General features: G+C 41.0%; 1 protein-coding gene across 1 annotated transcript; it reads right to left on the bottom strand.

The window, feature by feature from the left end:
* Nucleotides 1–1,555: 1,555 nt before the first annotated feature.
* ndufs4 (NADH:ubiquinone oxidoreductase subunit S4) lies at nucleotides 1,556–23,011 on the bottom strand. Its single transcript, XM_079269848.1, has 5 exons — nucleotides 22,901–23,011; nucleotides 20,237–20,315; nucleotides 6,689–6,861; nucleotides 6,301–6,374; nucleotides 1,556–1,753 (listed from the first exon to the last, which is right to left on the bottom strand). The coding sequence occupies exons 1-5, from the start codon at nucleotides 22,981–22,983 to the stop codon at nucleotides 1,650–1,652; spliced, it is 513 nt and encodes a 170-aa protein (XP_079125974.1). The 5' UTR covers nucleotides 22,984–23,011; the 3' UTR covers nucleotides 1,556–1,649.
* Nucleotides 23,012–23,972: the final 961 nt, after the last annotated feature.

The following is a 23,972-nucleotide window of genomic DNA, read 5'->3' as shown; positions in this document are numbered from 1 at the left end:
TCTAATAGGTGACTTTTTACTTTTACTTGAGTAGTTTTCCAGTAAGGTATCTTTACTTTTACTCAAGTATGGCATTTGAGTACTTTATACACCACTGCTCATCTCACATACATTATTGTGCTTATAGGCCAAGACGTGCGGAATGCTTTCAACTTTTATGATGCAAAGTTGTGCCAAGAGTGTTTCTCCGCGCCGCTTCTCTCCGCGGGGATTTCAAAGGGGAAAGCAACAACATGCTGTCATTCATGGCTGCCGTTCAGATGGACCATCACACTCGTATCAGGTCGGTGCGTCTGATGTGCCGAGTGACGGAACAAAGTAAATAGCGAGCGCAAGTCTGTGAAAGATTTGCAATGCAGTGCGTTAATTAATGAAGGGCTATACCAATTAGGCGCCCATGATTGCTGTGTGAATATCAGTGCAGTCACGTAGTTTGGGACTCGGCGCAGAGTAAACACGACTGTTTACTGAACACAAAGAGCGTAAACAAGAGCTGGCAGCAAGGACACTGCCAAGTGTAAATAGCTGGGCATTCCAAAGTATTTAAAGGTCTCCAACCATATCTTAATAGGGAGAGAAATGTAGTTAACTATTTTATTAATATATTGAAACACTATCTTTGTAGGCAAATAAGAATAAAAAGGCTTTTTTGTTGCATCAAGAATGGAAATCAGTATGTGTTTCATATAAAAGCAAACTGCTTATCCAGCATTACAGAGCTTACTGTTTTCTGAACTATTTGGAATTCGGCAATAAACTTTAAATATGTGGAAAAGATGGTCGGGCTTTTGAACCAGCTGAAATGAACTGTACTTTTTAATATCGTGGTTTAATGTGGGACTCCAGAAAAGCTTCAGTTGAATGACAGGAAATTAATTGGCAAACATTTCTAAAAATGGATGCAAACATTTTAAGTTATTTTATGGGCTAAATGCCAAACATTCCTTAGTTTTAACTTCTCAAGTCTGAGGATTTAATGTTTTTTATTGTTCTGAATGATAGCAAACTGATTATTTTGGGGTTTTGGACTGTTTGTTGACAACAGCAATGAATTTGAAGATGTCCCATTGGGCTTTATGAAATTGTGACAGGCATTTTTTTCCTGACATTTTATAGAAAGTTATCCTTAGTCGCAGCTCAACTATTAGTAGTTCCACAAAAATTATATCAAAGAAATCAGAATCAAGTTAATGTTGCAGGTCTTACGAATAAGGTATTGAAGGTTAACATTTCAGGTTAATGCTCATAAAACACAACCTACAGGTTCTTTTTTCTATTTCAAAATTCCAGTAATGCAGCTCTGGAAACACTGAACCTATTCAGGTAACAGGATAGAGACAAGCATGCAGGGGAAATGTGGTGTTGGCCTCCAGATACGTTGATCCCTGTGTTTAATCTGCTGCTAATTGTAATATGTTCCCTCTTTTTGTTTTTTTGCTGTTGCACAACTTGACTCAGAACAAACACTTCATTAATCAGGTAGACTGTGGTAAGTAGTCAGTAATGAGGTGAATGTTTGAAGAATAAAGCGATAAGGACCCAAATGTTTGGTTCACACACACGTAACTATGCATTTATTGACAAAGATGACTCAGGTCGGCTGTGGGACGAACTGATGTCCATCCAACGAACAGATGGGTGTCTTCAGTTTACTTAGCAGACCTCCTGGTCCTCTTATCCCAGGAGAAGTTTGCTCCGTAGGACTTCACCCGGGGCTTTGCAGTCCTCTTCTCTGTTATATCGTAGCTCCAACCTGAAGTAGAAACATCAGGGTAAGTGATGGGGGCGAGAGCGTCACGTACATTCACTTTGGATGCGTTCCAAACACAACGAGGTGTTTTGTCGACATCAACAGGCTGCGTGTAGTCAGAACTTCACCAATCACTTTCATGGTGCAATAAACAGAGTAAGCCAGTTTCCTTTGCTTTGTTTCAACAAACTTTCCCAGATGGTTCAGTTCTCGGAGTCAAAGTGAACCTTCTGCTGAGCTTTGCTGGACAGAAAGCCGCACCACCTGTGTTTACCTTCACGAACCCAACACTGTTCCATCCCGTTAGTCCATCAAAAGTTCATGTTTTAGTACTTGATTTGTTGCGACCCAAACATTCTCATGAGACGTCTTCATTGCCATAAATGTATTTAAAGGTGCCGTTTACGACTCATTATCACCTGATGTCAATCCTGGTTTGAAAGATTTAATAAGGTGTGAACATTTGAGGCACATTTTTTGTGTGCCATTCATTTTGTTTAATTTATGTTGTTTTAGTCATGAGTGCTTTCACACAGAACACAAATACAACACGGCTAACCAGAAGCGTCCCTTTTTTCTGGAACGAGGTCGATCTTTGGGAACAAACACAGCAACTCAGTGTTACAACCAATGTTCCCTCTAATTTTTCATGTGTCTGGGCATACACACAAGCTCCCTGAGCACACTGAGGACCACTGTGAGCAACATCAGATGTGCACGCTGTGGCCACACACCAGTATCACACCTGTTCAAAACCTTGGATCATAGCAAGTTACATGGCTTATTAAAAGAATCAAATTACAGCAGCAATTTTCACTAGTTTACTTTTAATATAAGTGATTTGACAAACTTTAAAGGAAAAAGACAAAAATCTTGTTGTTCATGAGATGTGTAGTATGTTTTATGTGAGAGTCCTGCTTGGCCATGGGAAGAGTCTTGCTTTGGCCTGTGTGAGGTCCTGTTGTGGCCTGTGTGAGGGTCCTGTTCTGGAAGAAATGATACATATACACCTTTCAGACATAACATTTTGTTCACATTAAAACATTCACATTTTGCACAATGACGTGTGCTGTAGCTTGTGATACAGTGTAAATTCCTGTAACTCTGTCTGTAAAATATGTAATTACTCAGTTTTTTATTATCATTTCTACTACCCATAAATGATCTAGTAGTAACATAATTTAATGATTAATATCCATAAGTAAAAAATCTTAATAAATGTCACGAGAATATGCACAAATCTGACTTAAATTTTACCTTATTTTTCACGTCTGTCCTTCTCACTTCTCCAATGGTTGTACACTTTGTCCAGGTTGATGGCTTCGTCTGCTTCTTGCTTTGACTTTATGCGCATCAGCTGGTCCAAATGTGCCACTTCAAGACGATTTCTGGATGCTGTTTTGATACGATTCATTAAACTGAATCCTCTTTCACAATCTGCACTGGAAGCTTGAAATGTAGCACAAATATCCACAAGCTGTGAGATCTCCTTTAGCTCCTCACATCTAAGTGCTGCAGCAACCATATCTGAGAATGTGCTGATTGACCCCTGTTTAAGTTTTTGCTTCATTATGTACTTGAATTCAGCATATTGACTGTTAATGGCCTCCATAGACTGTGGGTGGTGGAGAATGGCCTCATACTTCTTTGCCAGTGTGGCAATGTCTGCTGATCCATAGTCAAAACTGATGTCTGAGCTCAGTGCTTCAATGTCAAATGCAGACCACTCCTTTAATTCATCCTCTGGAAAACGAGCATCGATGTGATCACAGAGCTTACTAATGAAGAGTAATCTCACCAGTATTTCTGCCATCAGCTGATGAGGTCCCCATTGCCTCTTTGACACGGTCACTCCACTGTACATCCTTCCGCTTCAAGTATTGGGAACGCAACTTCTCAATCTTTGCTCTGGCAAAGCAATGTCCTTCCATCACAGTCAGGTTGCGTCTTTGCAAAGTGAGGCAGAGTTGTGCTAGCTCACCCAAAACATCTCCCAGAGCAGTGACAGTAACCTTGAACTTTGAATCACTCAGCTTTTTGTAGCAGTACTTTGCCACTGGATCTCCGTTATCACTGGATTCTCTCTTGCAGTATTCTTCAAGCACAGTGTAGTTCCTCAGAACAGCATTGACAGCTTGGTGCCGCGATAGCCATCGCACTTCGTTCAGAGGCCTGAATGACAGTGTATCTTCATCAAGAATCTTTGCTAGGTCCTCCATTTTGCCCCTCTTCACAGTGGACCGAGAGAAAGTGGAATACACAGTTCTAAGAAGAGTTTCCACATCTCGCATCATAGGTACATTTTTCCAGGCATCATCAATGCCCAAGTCCTCTCTATGGGCCACACAATGTTGTTCGGTTAGGTGTGGTATTTGGCGCTTTAACAAAGCCGCGACTCCGTTGTGTTTTCCTAGCATTACTGTGGCACCATCGGAGGTCAGCATCACCATTCTCTGCAGGTCCAGTCCATGTTTGGAGTAAAACTGAGTTATTGCCTGCACAATATCCCGAGCAGTGCATGCTGTCAGCTGGATGATGCCACCAAACACAGTTTTATAGTTAACATCATTTTCCTTCCTGTATTTAATATATAGGACTAGCATTTTGTGTACTGATATGTCTGTGCTCTCATCTACTATCAGGGTATGCCAGGGTGCATTTTTAACACTGCACATAGTCTCATTCTGCACTATCTCATTGATTGAGTTCACAAATTCAAAGGCATAGTTTTTGCTTCGCCAGCTTTCTGGTATACTCACATACTTTGCCATGTGATCGTGGATTTGTTGAACTGACAGTATTGATGCATTCATTTTGATGGCTAGTAAAATGTTGTCAATGACAACTTTAACTTGCTTGGGGTCAGATTTTGTTTTGTGTGACAGCTCGTTCCTTTTCTCTCTGTCTTTTGCGTTTTCCTGCAATAATGTACCAATCCCCTGTCCCATCTTGAGTCTTCGTACAATTCCAACAGCTTTCAAATGACTTTTCTGCTGAATGTGACGCTTGAGGTAGTCCAACTTCCATTCAGTCCACATTTTTCCCTCGGAAAACTCATTTGCTACTTTAGCTTCGCTGCATGTTTTGCAGAGTAGAGCCTTCTCACTCGAAAAAGAAAAAATCTCACCCAGTTTCACCGCTTGTTCTTCTATTTGAACATACTCCGACAGCCATTCCATCTTAAAAGAACCACATTTCTTTTTTCCAATGGCTTGGTGAGTGGATGTGTCGCTGCCCGTTCGTTTCGCCATGATAAGGGGTTAGCATTTGCGTCTCGTAACTCCGCCGCACTGTCGTTAGCTAGCTAACCTGCACGGCGCGAATGGGCAGGGCAATAGTGTCAATGCTATGATTGGCTGCGTAGCGTAAGTGAACCGAATCGTATCATTGGCTGGACACCTGTCACTCACTGAGTTACGTTGCAAAATAGTACAGAAAACAAAATTATTATTATTATTGGTTTAATTGATTAGATAAGATTAGGACTAATATTAGATATTAATTAATACGTTTATGTTGAATTTTATTTTATGCGCTGCATAGATTTTCTTGTGCGCTGAGAATGTGCGAGCAGTGCGCGATTGCCCAAGCGCGCAGCTTAGAGGGAACATTGGTTACAACCGAGTCTGCCACCTGTCCCTTGATGATCGTCCTCTGAGGGGTTGAGGGCTGATGCCGCAAATCAATACTCGCGTCCTTAGTTTTTGTCCCATTTAGTTGAAGGAATGTCACACCACTGTACAAATTTGTCAACGACAGGACCATGACCGCTTTCATCGGCATGGATGAGACCGACATGGGACCTTCTGGATGAGGGCAGCTCCTCAAACATGTACACATCCATGCAAATCTGTTTGAACCTTGTATTGAAAAAGCGTTGCGAGTATCGCAACTTCGCATCGCCACTGGTAGGAATAGTTTTGATGTGGAATATTTGCAGTGGAATACTTTGCATTTTCTTTGTCGTTCATTAGTTACGCCCTCTGTGTGTAAAAGCCTATAAATAAAATGATATTACCGATATCCAAAGAGTACGATTGTCTCTGCTGACCTTGGTATTTTTTATTGGCTTTCAGTTACCATTCAGGTAACCAAAATATTTGCACTACGTAAAATGCTGTAACTGACTATTTTAGATTGGATAAAAGTGCACATTGATCCAGATTTAATGTAGTTCCTCCAGCACAGAACCATCACTCCCTGATGCAGCCAATGCAGCGAAACTGGCAACCAGCTCACTTCTTATCAGCATCACAATCCCCTGACCAACAACAGTACCAACAAACAAACAGGCAACAAACAAATCCCAATACAACTAATAACAGTTTTAAAACCTTTAAAATCAACTTAAATGGTGGTCTGTTCATTCCACTGATTACATTGTTATGAAACTCCAAGAACTGCGTGTGTGTCATTACTCATGTCATGTCCTTTTTAAAACTGAGCTGGTTGGCCATGATTCGTGGAGGCATTGTACTTACTGTTTTGTTTGATACAAAAGTCTCACTTTAAATGTTTCCCTCTCAACTTTTTTAAAATTCTTGAATTACCATTTTTCTCAGCGAAAGCGACGGCGTCTTCCTTGGAGGAGAAGGAGAGCATCATGTTAGATAGGGGATCAGCCCTGAAAGGCAAAACAGAGCCGTTAGCCACACAAAAGTCAAAGAATAGGAGGGAAATATCTTAAGGAATGTTTTTAAGATCCAAAATGCAAAAAACTTTACACAGAGGGTCTAAAGATAGAAGGTGTCGTATGTTGAAAATATTGTAAAACCCTTTGAGGTTGATTTGAGATTTCTTGCTATATAACTAAACTTGACTCGATACCAAAAACAATTTGATAAAAGTAGAATGAAAAAAGTCACAACACAGAAGCAAAACAATCTCATTCATGCAAGTACTGTGAAAATTGTACAAGTACAGTTAGGAGGCTCTTACGTTGAGGCCCAGCCCATCAGCGGGTTCTCCCAGCGCTCTCTGGTATCGAAGTCCATCTTCCACTTTTTGGTGCTGTTGGCTCCTGACTGCATGGCTGTTTTGGCCGGCACAAAGATGTGAACCTTGCGTGTTTTGATGTGCTCCTCTGGGACTCCAGTCACACTGCTGATGTCCTGAGGGACAGACGGAAATAAAGCCCTACTGTAAGAAACTGTTGATTTCAGGCTGAAATACAAGGAATTAAAACTGTTTCTGATGGCTGTAATTTTAAACATATATATATATACACATATACACACACACACACACACATATACATATACACATATATATATACATATACATATATATACACACACATACATATATATACATATACACACACACATACATATGTGTATATATACATAACCTCATTTACATATCGGTCTAACAATCAAGTGGGACCTCATTTGATCGCACTTAATAACAATCATTTTTTTAGGACTACAGAAAAATAGCCTTTTGGCTAACTCTGGCACATTTGCAGAAATGTTTTTATTAATGTGCACTGTCCCGTTCAAATAAACCAATAAATAAATAAATCTAACTTTACAAACACGTTTGTGCTGACGCGCTGTGAATCTTCACCTCTGGACCAGCACCTGATTTGAAAACATGCAGGCAAACAACCGAATGACAAGTAAGTAACACATTGATAATGAATTATTTCAAAATGTGGATCAAGTAAATGATTAATGGAGAATTAATCAGCTTTAGTGTTTGTAAGCTACAAAAGAAAAAAATGTAAAAAACTGTAAATGCCCCAAGATGTAAATGTCATTCAGAGTTTGTAGCATTAATAACGGTGCCTTTGGTTTGATTTGTGAGTGAACTGTATTGCCGAGCAACCTGGATCTCAGCAATAAATACTATTGGGAAATAATAACAGCAAAAATGTGAAGAAAGTTGTTTTCGCTGTAGCCAAATGGGAATTCCATTACACTTAAAAGAATTTACGTCTTTGAAGAAACCAAAAGCTGACGTGACCTTTTACATCTTAACACGCATGAAGAAAGACTTTGAAAATACACCGCGTAGACAAAAATAGACGGCGGAAGATCTTTTGAGGGCTGAACGTAGAAACACGGCAGCAGTGATGCTGCCTGAGTGGACGCCACATGCATCCGTGCTGCTCACATGGACTGACAAGAAAGAGGTTCCTCGCCCAGAAACAGTGTAAACTGTGTGGGAGTAGTTCATCAGGTGTATCTCCCTCGTCCTTTTGTGTGTTTGCTAAAACCCAATTGCGTGCTTCTTTTTCACGGTATGGGCATTATAGCAAAGTCCATGTCATGGCCGAACGTGGTGACGGTGATGAAATCCCTTGTGCTAAGAAAATCATGTGTACGATAACAACAAACAGTCATGTTTTGTTCGTTGCAGAGCGACCGGCGGTCTTCCACAACCATTCTGACTTTCATTTGACTTTGTGACTGATGTCTTTTTCCTTCCCTGCAAAGAACGAGAGGTTCCAAAGATATATGTGCGTGTTTGTCGAGAAAAAGGTTGTCTGACGGTTAGTTTGCAGGTGTTGTAAAATACAACTTGAAGCTCTGACAACGCGTCTTTAGAGTCAGAAAAATGGAGCTCGGAAAATGTTCGGTGGCTATAAAAAGTACTTCGTATTTTTTGTACTCCACATCAATCTGTAGACATTTATTTCCACTTTTAAATATCGGGGTCAAAATAGCTCAAATACATCTTCGATGTCAGAAAAACAATAAAACGTAAAAAATCCAAAGCACACTATTTATAGGTAGTGTAAAAACAAGAGTTTGGATTGTATTTTTATTGGTTTTGTCTGGAACTTTTGCCTCTGCCAGCACAACTGTTGCAACTAACTACAATTAAACGTTCCTGGGCTTTAACCTGTCAGTGTGATACATGTTGCTTGCAAATGTCCATCAGTGTTCAATGGGCTAAGTACTTCTCTGAGGCAAAGGTTCAGTCTTCACATTTTGGGGTTTTAGACTTTACAATTTTAGTATAACGGATTAACAGCATTATAAAAACAGAAAGAAACTATAGCTGGATTCAAAGGATAAATATAATACAATAGCCATCTTTATGCTGTTACTCAAACTTTTGCATTGAGGTAGATGACATTAAAGCCTAATACTTGAGATGATTTATTCCAGACCATCAGAAAGTAGGCCAGCACGACAATGGGAGGAGGAGGGGCCTATGGGGGCACTAAATGCATATTCCTGAGCAACTGGAGCCCCTTCAAGCTCCTATCAAGGAGCTGGTCCAATTCTTCAGGGAATTAGCAAACAAGCAATGGGAAGTCGGCGACAAAACACAGACGAACCTCCCAGCACGCAGGCACCAGCCACCCAAGACTGAGGGCTTTCCAGGGCGCTCTCCTTTCAATAACAGATTTTTACACATTTCAATGGCCATTACAACTTCAAAGAATCAAATTTTCATCATTGTCTGTCATCTGCCAGTTGATTTGTAGAGAGGAGGTCGTTTTGCGTGAACTCCACACAAAGGCCTGCCTATCCTTTGGCAAAGGAGCTTCCAACGGTATTTAAGCGCAGTAATTTACAGGTCCAATTGCTAAACTCCTGCTCGTTTCGGTGAAACATCTTGTGCCATGCTCAGAGGCAAGACCCGGCTGAATTTAATCATAAACAAGATCTGCACTTTGAAAAGATTGTTAAAATGAAAGGGAAAAGACGAACAAAGGGGGGGGGGGGGGGATGGGGGGGACTTCACAAGTGCCTGGTAATTATTTCCGGCTGCCCTATCTACTTAACCTTAACAATTCCTTCTTGTCACAGAGAGGAGGAAAACATGTTCTCTTCACCCAAAAGGGGTAATGGTAGACGGTTCATGACACAATATAGCACACTGAGAGAGCAGCAGAATGAGATGCCAGGTTTTAAAACATTGCTTTCTACAGGATATACGTGTCGTTTCTCTATTTTAATGGGACACGATTAAACGAGGAGGTTAGAAAAACTTCCTGAGAGTTTTGGAGGAAAGGCAAGAACCATTAAAATGCTTTGTGCACATTTAACCGCAACACATTTGGAGTTGTGAATCAAGTACGAAAAGTACCTTCCGATTTGTGTCTTCTGGGGGATGGATTCATGGAAATCCCTCTCCGAGACGCATTGAGAATTATACCCTCTTGGGATTACCAGGCCAGACTATGGTTACGCGTATGTACGTTACATAAACCATAACTGACACATGAGGCCCATGTATGGTAAACTGGCGCAATAATTTGTCCAGATGTAGCAGGCCTTAAATCACATCTTAGGCGTGGATGAGCACAAAAGGTCATTCATGAATGAGGGAGGATGTGTCAAAACAAAAGCTCTGCCAAACCACTGAAAACACTCTGCTCATTATCTGGCATTGTTTGCAAAAAACACGAGTCTAGACTTCTATGATACTTGCATGCATAACACTGAAAGCCAGGAGGGTTATCGGCATAACAGACTCACCCACAATACCCGGATTCACAAAGAGAATGATTGTGACTGGAATGTGGTGTGTTCCCAGGAAGACTAGAGAGGGCCATCACAAAAGGAAAACCCACACGGTGGGCACTTTTTCTTCTGCCATGTACAGGAAGCAAAATGAGAACTATCAAGTTTGACACTATTCAGAGGGCCTTCACGGGGCCCTACAATACCTGGCTGGGCAGGCAGAATGCCGGGCTTAAGAAAGGGGGGAAAGGGGCTGGCAAAGTCCCCGTCACGTGAAAGCGTGTCGATATTTCTGACACCTCCAGGCTGCGTGCCAAATAAAGAGCATAGGGACTTGCTGTGGGGCCGCTGGGCCCACCAGAGTGCTGAGAGCCGGTACCCCTAATACGCCAACAGAGACCTGAGATGGAAGATTTCCGTGTAAACAACATTCAAAGATCTCGATGTGCTTCGGTGGTGAAAAATGAAGGAAATAACTATATATCAGATATCACAAAGCACAAAGCATAGTATGAAGACTAGCTGTCTCGAAATCAAAACATTCATGGAACAAACGGTATTCAGATTGTGAATAAAGCCAACTATTTCCATCTTAGGATTCATTTCTCCATTTACAGAGGTGTCCTACTTATTAATAAATAAACTGTGGTGTAGATTATGACAATTTTTAAACATTTGTTTTTGTTGACAAGATGTGAGGTCCAATTTATTCAACTTGGTGGAATCCATTTAAAATCTTTCGCAAACAATATGCTCTAATGTGGTAATCAGGGTGAATTAATACTTGGTTCTATTCATGTTAGCGCTGTTAGTTCACCCTAGCCAATAAGGAGTAGATGACACATTTCTTCCCATCACATCAGCCAAAGAAATATACCGGTACTTATTTAAATAGTCCAACATTTTGTGAAATGCACTTATTGGCGTTAGAGGCTGGAATTAGATTAGAAGATCTCTAGACACCTCTGATATCTGTCCATTGAGCATGAAACAGCAGCCAGGACACGGTGAGCTGAGCTGAGCATGAAGAATGGAAACAGCTCTATCCGAAAGCTAAAACCAGGCTAGGTAAGAACAGAGCATATGTCTGGACCGCGCGTATGGTCAAAATGCGAAACTGTGGGCAAATTGTTTCAGGGATAGTCAGCGGCGTCTATATAGTGAATTCCTGGATGTTAAATGTTTTGTAGTGCTCCCATTAAAAGCTTATTTGTTCTCAACAACAAGATAAGTTCGGGACTAATAATTCAGGACTCCTTTATTTGAATATATTCAACAATATGAAGAAAGTGTTCCTCTGGGTCACCAGTCTAAAGTGTCATTGTGTACAGACCCTAAGTTATATCCCATGACGATTATGAACATGCCAGACTCCAATGTTGGTCTAAAGGAAAACGGAGCAAGATAAGCTTCCTGCTTCAGCTTCCAGACCGTGGTTTGGGAAGCACCGGGGGGGGGTTGGTTTGGCCTCCAGGGCCGAAGTTTTGCAGCATTTATTCATGCACAAACTGAACTCCAAAACTGTGGCTCCAAAAAGAGCTCCCTCTTAATTTCTCAAACGAGGCTTTTCTGTTGTTTGATGGCATCATCAGCTGAAACGCTGTCGCGCCGATTCATTTTGAAAGAGCGGCGGCCAATGTGGAAACACCAACACGACTCCGCCAGTACTGTCCCAAAGTCATTTCAACACTTCTTGTCAGTTTCAGATGATTTGCGGATGAACGTCCACATTTCCTGCAGTTAAAAAAGTGTTTTGCCGGTAAGAAGATATTCATATATAATGAAAACCAGACATCACTTTTGGATGTTGAGAAAATGGCTGAGCAACACAAATCACTGGAATGTTTTTAACCAGATACATTTTGATGAAGATATTAATTGCATGGGGGAGGTCTGAGAAGCGGTTCCTCCTGGTGTACGTGGAGCGTCCTGGGGTCTTGTCTTCTGAACACCTTTCTGCTCATTCACTTAGTGAACTGAGCCCCGTCTGCTCCACGCACCATCACCCGATACTCCCTTTGTGTTTATTTAAAACAAGAGGATCATTTCAAACCTAAAACAAACCCTTAAAAAGGAAATTCACATCTGTTCTTGCAATGATCCCAACCTCAATTCTGATCAACTCAATAAACCAGAGAAGTGAGGCAGACATGAAGTTGATATATTGACTTATATTGTTTGAGCCATTTAATGAAGGAAAAACGCCAAACATACTCTGGTTACAGCTTCTTTCATGTAAGGATTTGCTTTAGAAACTGAATGTGATCGGGGTTTTGGACAGTTGGTTTGACAGAACCAGACATTTTAAAGGTGTCACCATGGGTCATGGGATGTGTGTCACTATTTTCAGGTGTTTTATTGATGAACCAAATACTTGATTAATTGAAAGCCTAATCAACAGATTAATCAATAATGAAAATAATCATTCGCTGCAGACATATGTGCCTTCTAATCCTAGAAGATCGTCCTTGAGGTCCTGAGAACACGTTGGTGCTGGTGGTCTTATTTTTAAGACTTGAGGCACAGAGTGTATTCCTGTTAGTGCAGCTATAAACAGACAAACAAATAAAGGATGTTTGTGCATGACTGGCTCAGACAAAACATTTCTAGCGTCACTACCACACTGTTATGGGTGACGGTGGACACCGTGACACAAGTACAGTACAGCCCATCTTAGCACGAACCCCCCGCATGCCAAGAATTGCGCCTTGGCAGCCAGGAGGGGTCACGAGGTCAGCCGAGCTGAATCATGTTGAGTCAGCATGTGGTGAAAGCCCAAACACATCACCCTTAACCCCCCACTGTCCAGCCCACACCCAGGCCGAGAGCCTCACTCATCAGCCTCGGCCGGTTCCCACCTTCAGACCTCTTTGAAAAGGCGAAAGCGTGCCAATTACTGATTGGACATAGGAGGGGGGGGGAGGCGTCTCTAATAGAAACAAATATTATGTTGCTTCCTCATGTGTGGGAGTGGTTCAGCACAGGAGAACGAGAAGCAGCTGGCACGAGGGTCATCTCGAATCTCACATTACACATACCAGTGAGGATCGGAAGGAGAGGACAGGAGGGGGACATTTATGAACGCCGCCCGTTCAAATGTGTTTTCATAGGTATTCTTCATGAATAACCCCTCACTATCATAATTCATCAAGCAGAAATGGCTCAGGGCTCAGCTTGTCGTGCTGCTCTTCTCCGATACATCTCATCGTAAACTGAATATCTTTGAGGCCCGGACTGTTAGACGGACAACCGAACAATACGAAGACGTCCCCTTGAGCAACGGCACTTGTCAGAATTATTTTTGACATTTTGTTATCTAAATAATGAATCAAAAGAAATGGTCGTTATTTAGTAGCGCACATTGAAGCTCTAACCACCGATTGATCTATTTTCATTGTCCGTTATTCAATCGATTTTTCTACCGGTCGCTTAATGGTTCGGCCTATAGAACGTCTTGGAGCCCACGCTAACGTCTTGTTTCCTCTGACAGTGCAAAGACACATTTAGTGTGCTATCATAGACGACTGAGACAAACTAAGAACCGGCGAATCACAGATAACTTTAACGATCCTCCATAAATAAAGTTGAAGATACGCTCTGTGAAAATTGAATTACAACTAATCGTTTAATAGACTAACCGTAAGATGCTTTTTGTTTGATTTTTGTAATAACCTAAAATAAACAGGTAACATTAAACATTAGAAACCACTTCTGATCGTGTTAAGACACCAAAACTAGTTTGTTAAATCAGAAAAAGAGCTATTGGCTCACGACTGGCGCGAATAAATGGAAGTGTAGGCAAACAGAAGTAGCGAGCCTGTTTCCATCCGGTCTGCAAACACAACACTTAGCAGCGAGACACTTCCTAAAAGCACCCAGCGCTGACGGGGTCTGAGGAGTCCTCTTAAGAGGCTTAGCCTCTATGGAAGAGTGTTAACGAATGAAATACTATTTAGTAGATGATACATAATAAAGCCTCTTGTCTGGCACTCTTCAAAGACCAACATCCTCTGACCCGCAACTCCAAACTTGAGCAGAGAGAGATTTTGCATAAGCGCGCCATATGAGAGGGCGACCAGACAAAACAGACACTTAAGTTGTCTATGTGCGTCGGAGGGAGGAAGGGTGGGAGAGGCGGGTGAGAGAGGGAGGGGTGAATGTGGTCTGCTCCACTGTAGGTCACTCTGTGTCTGAGGATAGGCTTAGAGAATATACACCGCACTACTGCAGACTTAAACGGCTAGTGCTCACTATATCCTCATAGTTGGGATAGCTGGGTTCTTTTTATGGTGTTCGTTGTCCTGCACGCTTATTTTCTCGCAGTTGCAATTTTCTTAAAATGCATTTAGTTCAACGGAAATGTAGTTCTCAAGCAAACCGCCACGTCCTGTTGAATGGGTCTGACTGACCGGCTTCCTTTGAGTAATTCTGCATCAGGGGATCTTCTGATATCTTTGAGCGATGAATCTTGACAGACAAGACTCGGGCTCATTCAATCTGATTTCAATTTAGGCCTTTAAAAACAACCAACAACCTGCCTTCAGACTCAACAACATTAATTCAATCAAACCCCACATCTTTTGTCCAGATGGGATGTTTAAGCAAGCACTGTGTTCCGAACGCACGAGAAACCAAAGACTTCTGATCAGCAAATGTAACATGCCGAGCGTCAGATGGTCCTACCAATTTAATACTCTCTGCCTCTCCCGGTCTACCTCCCTCCTTCCCCCCGCTCTCTATTAACTGTCCTCCTCTGTCTCGTAAAACCCTAGTGCCTTTAGAGAACTCTATAACAAGGCTTCACGAGCGCTTTAAGATTACGGGGTCGTCTTTATGTGGAGAGAGGGAGCGCACTTGGCCGCGGCTGAAGCGGGAGTAGAGGCTCAGTGGATGATATTGTATTGAGGTGCATTGAAGCAGCTGCTGAGCTTAGAACCGCAGTGGTTTCTGCAGAAGGGCCGGAGAGCAGAGTGAAAGGCCTGACTCTAATTAAAGGAGGTCACAGACATTTCGTGGAAAGCCGTGTATCACTGGCCAGCCAGCCGGACCCTGGGAGCTGCCCAGCATGCTTAATCAAACAGTAATTATAAACAAAGGCAGGTCGGCAGGGGCACTGTGGGGAACAGCTTTGGGCACAGGAGCTCCATCACGCAGGTCTTTCTATTTGGCATTATTACTGAAAGTCAGACAATGCCTTCAAAGTTTGTGCTCACACAAATCTCAATTTTTGATTTTTGTGAGCTTTTAAATATGAGGAAAGAATATGAAAACAGTCTTAACTTGTAATTGTTTTCAATATTTAATCTGCCGTCTCAATTGTTGATCATTTGTTCTGTTAATAAAAAGGTATGCCATCACTATTTACTATTCAAGTCTACGGTGACATCATCAAGCTATGCGTTCTGTCCAGGTCAAAACTCAAAGATTTTAAATTTACGATAACGTGAGACAAACAAAAGCAGCACATCCTCACAACAAAATATGGATTCAAAAAACTACTCTAAAACTGAAATATTTGTTTCTGATATAGGAAAATAGTATTCCAATATTCCCTCTCTTTTTAGCTCTGGTTTTTGTCTCCACTAGCTTCTGAGGGAATTATCAGGCTCTAAATGCTCCACAGTGTTGACCACCTGGTTGCTGACTTTGTGCTGTTGGACAGGAAGTGTGCGCTGGGTTTAGTAGAACTTTACTGCCAAAACAATGAGCTGAAAAACACAAATAAGCTCAGAAATAGGTGTTACTTCTTAGTGGGTATATCACTACGAGTCATTGGATCCATCGTTATCATAAAGTAAAACATTGATTAAAGCCACTTTAATGACAAATACATATACTTGCCCATTATTTATTTTTGTCCGCAACCTCCTGCTAAATTGTTCACAAATCCTCTCCACTGGATTAGTTCATATTTTTGAAGCCACAAGAGGATAGTTGCCCTTCGCCTAAATTTGTCCGTAATAGAGAGGGCCTACCAAACTGCAGAGAGGGAAGTTCCTGCGAGGTGTGCATTTTTCGGGTCAGACGAGAACTAAGGACAAGATAATGGGTGTCACACAAATCTTCTGACAGATTTTTGTTTTTGGGAGCGAGTTCAAAATATCATTTACCCCAGCCAAAATGCAACCTCATCTAAATGAGGTTATTCAGAAATGTGCCCTATAGTGTACAATAAGCGGCGTACAAGGTTCTCCTCGGGAGAGAGGGAGGGAGAGAGAGAGAGACAGCGTGCAAACCCAGCATAACCTCTCAGCGGATCGAGACCGTTGTTTGATTGGTCTTACCAGAAAGCAATTCGCACTTATTGACGGCCTGATGAGTGACTAGTGTGCCGACATACGCTGAATGCCCAAAAGGGAGAGTGCTCTCATTGCCCTCTTCCATGGGAGACAGAGACCACTGTACTGTAAACAGCTGAGGGCCTCTCTTTTTGGGCCCCGTCTGGGTGAGCATTAGAGTACTTCCCGCCTTCACCAGCAACCGGCAAGCCACAAAGGGACCTCTGTGGCCGACAACACTGAAGTGGCCACTGTCTTTTTTCGCGAGTCTCAGGGTGTCTCACAAACTTTTTTCCATGCAAGCTTATTTTCTTTCAACCCCCTCCTCATTTTTTAGAGGCTCTCCTCCTCCCCTCCGCTGTTCCTCTCAGTGGCCCCTACTGAGAGGACAGAGACAGACACTCCGCTCAGCCAAAGGTTTGTCTGCCAGTATGGTCAGCTTTGGTCTGGAACAAAAGCGTACTGACGCTGCCCACACACAGCAAATCCCCCCCTCACCCACCCACCTTACCCCCCCAAAGCAAGTCCACAACAGACTCCCACATTCTCCCCAAACTCCCTCTTTCCCCGGTATCTCCTATCTCCTTCATTCTTTCAATGACAAGGCATTCACTTCAAAAGATCATTCTTTGTTTTCAGCGGTTGGTAACCTTGACCACTTCAGATGATGTTTAGGCTGTGCTTTATCACTTCATGAAAAGAGGCCCTGTCTGATGAACTATCAAGCTATCTACAGCTGGACCACATCAGTCATAGAAAAACGTAATTCTGAATTCATCGTCACCCGTTGACCCATGAGCTGCCTTTGATTACACATTATAAACTAAAACCCGCTCTTCAAGTTCTTTTGGCTCAAGCCACACCTGTTGATGAGGGTCGGACTGTTCATAGAAGGTCGTGAAACAAAGCCACAGATGTAGTCTTCAACTGCTAAAGGTAAATGGACCAAAATACAGGACGTTAGCTTCATCTGGATTATATCATTCCGCTCAGTCACAGAGTTTCCCTTAAAGTATTCGGGTCACAGTCGGTGTCACGTCAAACAGGGGTTTTCTTTTATATAAATAGAAACAATATAAATAACTGAAAGGAATTTAAACTAATGGTAAATAAAATAATAAATTAAACCGTTAGTAAAGGGTTTGATACTGACTGCGTGTGTTCGGAGGGAAAGCAGGGCGGAACCAATCTGCCTGGAGGTGTATATAACCAGTGACTGAGTGTCCAGAAATTGGACAAGCAAGTACCATCGAGATCGTATCGGGTGGAGATCTGCGGACGTCACTGCATGACTGACGAGTCGGAAAGGTCTGGAGAGGCAGCCGGTAAGAAAGCGGACACTGCGTATAAACAACTCAGACTTTGAAGTGATGTGAAGCAAACTGCCGTCCAGTTTGCTAGCATTAGCACGTAGCAACCTGCTCTTCACAGCTGCATGCACAGATCACCCTTTGTTTGTAATGCTGTTTAATGATTGATTGTCCACAAATGTGTTTTATCTGGTTGCGGTAAATTGTAATCGTATGAGGTCAAATTATTCACTGCTGGTATTGTAAATATACATGATAGCATTAACTGTGTTTATTAATATCAGGGCATTTTAGATTATAGGATTTGACACTGGTGCTTTATTTAATCAAGCCGTTATGAAAGCTTTGCCTGTGTAAATTATTCACTGTGTATTTAATATGGGTTCTGTTTCTTTTCAATTTAAAGGTTTTTTACCTGACTGAAAGAACTGAACAGCTAACAGTGCTAAAAGTGCTAAGCTAAAAGGCTAAGTGGCTAAGCTACACTGAGTGAGCTGAACTGAACTGTACTGAACTGAACCTACCACAAATAAAAGGAGGAAAAAGTAAAAGTAGTTTGGTTTTTGAGTGGAATCCAGTTGGGACCCTTCAGGTGGACTCGATCCCTTTCAAGTGGGCAAAATGCAGACGTTAAGAACTTAACTTAACAGTAAAAAGACGGATAACTTGACAGTCGGCTTTCCCCCGTTGCTTTCATCAACAAATGTACGTCGCGATTAGAGAAACTACTTTCTTTACAGCAAGATTTTCCAGGAGAAAGACACTTTCTTGGCCGTGCATACACATAATGTTTAGGGTTGCCATGTATTCTTTTTACCAGTAGAGTCATTAAATCTGCTGATTGTATTATGGATTAGTCGTTTAATGCACAAAATGTAAGACAAATATTAAAACATTACCATCACATAATGGAAGAGCAGGGACCAGTGAATGTTTGGCCTTTTTGTTTGAAAAAATATTTTACGATTAATTATTTATCAAAAATGTGGCTGATTCATTTCTGTCCATCGACTAACTGATTTATCGACTGATCATCAGCATAGACAGAACATATTGCAGCAGCACAGGGGCAGAACGAAAGTAGGACAAACTAGCATGTGGAGGTCTCAGTAAACTGGTTTCATTAAACGTGTGACAGTACGGACACAGAATCATAGTAACTACTATAGTCAATGTGAACGTGCTACAGGATTCACCTTCCACAAGCTACATCACAACGACAAGTCAAAGCAACAAATGCATTCTGTCAGACCACATGTGAATAAAGTCGTGTAACGCCGCTAATATCTCCAAACAAACTGTCGAAAATAGTGCTGCATTGTGGGTAATGTAGGCGTTTTTTACAAGGAAGACGAAAGTGGAAAAATAAAAAAAGACAACATTTCTGGTTCTGCTGCATTGATTTTTGAAAAGTGACTCGGACAATGTCATAGGAGTGCTGGAGTGTAGAGAAGGCTATTCTTGTGATCATATTGTCTTCTTTGAGGAGTATACACAGTACAAAGGAATAGTACAAATATCACCAACTGAACTAGATAACAAGAGCACCGAATGTAAGATTAAGCTAAATAAATGAAAGCTGCCTCAAGGACAATGTAGCAGAGATAACTAATTACAATCCGTCTGCAGAGTGGACGCTATGGAAATTTAGGAAGAGGCCAAGAATGAGCTGGATAAGACCTGTACAGTATGTCGGCTATGTCATGTCAATAGAGGCGATGCAACTAACATCAATATCATCCTGGTGCTGTTGATTCCAAACAGAACCCTTGAGCAACTGTCAAACACTTCAATGATTTGTTTTGCATTAGTTTGTAGCAATAACTTGTCAAACTGTGAGTCGGAAATGTTTTAAGTGACCTCAACCTCAAATCTGTTAATGTTGTTGCTCCAAAAGAAGAGAATCAAAACACCAAACCAAGAGCTGCAGGTTACTCAAGGTTCAAATGTTCAGTGCATTAGAGATGGATTTTTTGTAAGCTGTGGTACCGTTACAAAAAGTTGCTGTAGACTGAGATGTGTTTTGAATAGTTAGTATGACCTCATTGATATAGATGGGTTGGTTTGAGAAAACACCCATAAAATGTACAATATGGGTACGGATTCATGAAAGCTGTTATTTTGGCCCACCCCCAAAATGATGTTCCTTTTTTAATTTAGCCTGAACTAAAGCAGATCATTGTCATATTAAACTATAATTTTTCACCTAAATTCCATTTAGTAAACTACTATTCAGTAAATGGAGTAACTTCGTTACTAACTTTTCTTCAACGGTTGCTAGGAGGATTAATGGAAGAACGACCTATATTAACTTTTTCCATCATATTGTTACAAAAGCCTTCTGTCTAATACGAGCTCAATTTGGCAATGGATTAAGTAGAGTTTTATCTAACTATTTTTCCAGGAGGGTAATTGGAAGACAGTAGATCAGACCAACATCAATCTGTGTCACGTTGACCTCAGAGGGATACTCACCAATTTCTCATCAACAGTAATAACTTGCGCGTCTTGTCCCGGTTTCCCTGCCAGTCTTGATGTTGATGTGCTTGCAGACCTGAAAGCCATTAGATAGACATTACACGCCAAGCACAGACTGCCAAAGGCGGACAAGAAACAAAGAAGTAAATTACACAAACAAATTGCACTCTGCAATCCCTGAGTATCTTGGGAGGCAGCGGCGGGACGAGGATACGGTGAACATAAGAGACAAGGAGGGAATCCCCCCCCCCCCCGCCATCTATTAGTTCTGTCTGGTGAGTCTCTGGCAGACTCTCGCTCCCATCCTAATGACAGGACATGCTTAATGTTGGCCGTGGTCAACTGTCAGGCGAGGACTGTGTGGCTCTTTGTGAATGTGCATTCGTGTCCCGTGCCGTCACTAAACGGCCATCATGGCTAATTTTTACATCAGCAATTTCCCCCCACAATTATCTCATATTTGAATTTAAATATAAATAAGAAAATGAAGGCGACCATTGTGACCCTGGTTTCTGGTGTGAAAATTCTACATAGATGCATTTTTTTTTATTTATTGTATATTCGGCTCCTTAAGTCATTGCTTAAATGAATCTTTGTTTTCTGCACTCACTGACAGAAAAATGTTGAATAGATACAACTGTATCCGATGACCAAAATGTACAATCATTTCTTGCTGGAACAATTTATTCATCAACCGATTAATGAATAGATTGAAAGGACTACATTCCACTTCTGAGGACTGATCATTAGTTTTAGTTCCATTTAAATTCTAGAAAAAATGCCAAATGTTTCTTGGTTTGAGATTTTTAAGCGAGAGTGGTTATCTACAACTTCATGGTATTATGAATGAATGCTTAGAGATTTTGACTGCCGATCCGATACAATGCATCATTTTACAAGGCTATTTATTATATTTGACAAGGCAACCGTTTACTAAAAGAAGAATTGATTGTTCAATTAATAATGAAAATTGTTTGTTACATTACTCCATGGTCAACACTTTGCCAAATTAGTTGTTCACCTATTTATTTTCCTTTTCCCTTACTTCGCCAAAGACAGTCTTAAAAGCCAACAAACTCATATAAAATATAAATTTCTTAACATTGCTTTATTTATGGGCACACATTTATAGTGACCTCATCGCACGATGTTGCTCATGTCTAAATATGAACGCTGAGGAGGCCTTGTCGTGTATAAAGAGTTTGTCTCACATTGTTCAATTCTGTAAGGCAAAACAAAACCAGCAAGTAAACAAAACCTTTCGTCACTTCAGAAGCCTTTCTGCACCATGCACTGGATCACACACCTTAGTAAAGTAAGTATGAAGAACAGCCCGTCTTAATGGTCACTATTTCAGGAACCTGTCTACCTGACAAAGGGCCACTTTGCACTTGAAATGTTTTGTTAAAAAGGGACCAACCGTGGCAGGCAGCTATCTATGAAGGTTTATGTTTATGACACCAACTGATGTCTGCCAGGCCAAAAGCTTAATTAAAGCTAAGAAACGCTGACAAAATAAAATAGTCATATTCTTAAGTCAGTACCTCAATAAAATATAATATTGGGGCTAATATTGTGTTTAGCCCTTACTGCCAGGAAAACACTACATTGGGGTATCTTAATAATAATTCTTTCTCAAAGTCAGACAGTATATACTGTCAAATCATTGCATCAAAAGATTTAGGTTGTGTCTACCAAGGCCAAGACAACCCCACATAGCGCACATTCCTATTTTGTATCTATTAAAGTATAAAATCAAGTATAGATCTCTTGTTACCAACTAATTTACTGAAGCAGATATCTGGATAGATTAGATGACTTATTTTTATTCGTGGGTTAATGTTTTAGAGCAGCACAGGACACATTCGTGCGAGAAAGAAAAGGCATAAAGTAACATTACAGATGTAACTTCAAGAGATATAACGGCATTACCATTTGTGCAATAGTTTAGTTCACAAAATATTAAGTGTACTTTGCTTACTATGAATAATATAGAAAATAACACAATATGTCCAGTGAAGTAATATCTTATATAAGACTTAACTGTAACCCACAATGCAGAGGCGTATCTGTTACTACAATAAATACATTGAGTCTAAACATAAAACTCGTAGACTGACGTCTTATTTTGACGGTAGCTGTTAGCTTCCTTGTAACAATCACCGAGCTCCCTACATTAACTGTAGGTTAGCTGTTAGGTTGGAGCTAGCTGTGACTTAACTAGTCAGAAAGTGACCTTTCCGGTGAGGTCTGTCATAAAGTAAAGTCCCCGTCTCGCCGAATGTTGGTCATGGTAAAGTTTTGCAGCACACGTGTGGAGCAGTGAGCAGCGTTAAATTGCGTTTGGTCTTAAACTGATTTCTAACAAGACCAGCTGAACCTAGCATTAGCTAATTAGCTGCAAGGACACGGGGATAACATCGAGATTAGGAAACAGCCAAGTCACTTTAAAGATCTAAAATATGCAAGCAAGGACGTAACGTTAGCTAAGTGAGCCCAATAAAGAGGGAAACCCGCTGGCTAGCTTATAATCACTTACTACCCTGTGACCTGCCACACACACAGCCTGCTTGCTTCGTCTTTAGTCGACATGTTTCAAACAAAATGACTCAGAGTAACACGCCCGAATACAAAGTTAATAAATAATTCATATGGAATTACCTGATAGGATTCAGGGCCAATGTATACGCTGCATTGACCACAGATAAACGTCCCAAGCCGAGAAGTGACATTGAGGACGCCATGATTGTTGTCAACAATGACGTACGGAGACCGCGAAGGAACAAACCGTGCGAGCGGCTGGCGGAGACAACTGGCTGAGAGGTGGAGGACTGGTGCCAGCAGCTAAGATTACTTTACATGGATGCCTTACATGCTGCAAGACATGCCCAGACATATCTACCGTCTATTTACGCCGTGGATGTTTGTTTCATACCACAAATAACGACGAGGATGGTGTTAATGGAAAGAAACAGCACATCCAGAGGGATTAACCGTTGCTTTATAGGCTACTAGAAGCATATTCCCTTCCTTTTATTCTTAACCTCAGTTTTTTTGCTTAATTATCAATCTTTGGTTCAAATATGATTCATGGGTTTATAAAAAAATGGTTGATCTTTTTTTAGGAATATGAGCTTCCCATATTGTTGTGCTTCATCAAATGGTTTTAATGAGTTTAATTTATTATAAGGGTTCTTCCACCTGATTTTGTAAGTGGTGTATGCATTTTAAGATATATATTCACAGTATATGGAGTGATTCTAGGGCTATTATTAACTGTATTAAACATTCTACTGTTGGCCTACAACATATACAGGTTATTGTGTATTTAGGATTCAGGGTTTTATTGGAACATACTGTATCAGAGGTGGCAATATGGGTACAATCCTTTATCAGGGCCAAAGTCATTTTCTGTAACAATAATGATATGATTACGTTTCTGGCATGTCAGTTCAGAAACTGTTCATGGATAAAAACAAAGAATTGAGAGCAGTGTTTGTTTTTGGCTCATCCAAATGAATTCAATATATTATCATATTGATGCAAAAATCGTATGAAGACCAATGCCCACAATCGCCTAATAAACCCAGATATATAAAAGGATTGATTCCACAGTATAAAATATATTTTTAACCATTTTCATGGTAAATGTATCTCATCTCACTGTATACGGCATATAATCACTTTGCTCAACCCTACAGTATACTGCATGTATGTCTAAACATGTGATTTA

The sequence above is a fragment of the Melanostigma gelatinosum genome (genome assembly GCF_949748355.1).
Source record: "Melanostigma gelatinosum genome assembly, chromosome: 6".
Classification (NCBI taxonomy): domain Eukaryota; kingdom Metazoa; phylum Chordata; class Actinopteri; order Perciformes; family Zoarcidae; genus Melanostigma; species Melanostigma gelatinosum.
This window is presented reverse-complemented; position numbering and strand designations above follow the sequence as displayed.

Bases quoted from the DNA above. Each gene is read 5' to 3' on its own strand.
- ndufs4 (XM_079269848.1), bottom strand. From the start codon at position 22,983: ATGGCGTCCTCAATGTCACTTCTCGGCTTGGGACGTTTATCTGTGGTC. The intron at 6,375-6,688 runs GTAAGAGCCTCC...TTTGCCTTTCAG, and splicing joins CTGATGGGCTGGGCCTCAAC to GGCTGATCCCCTATCTAACA. The intron at 1,754-6,300 runs GTAATTCAAGAA...TTTCTACTTCAG, and splicing joins CGCTTTCGCTGAGAAAAATG to GTTGGAGCTACGATATAACA.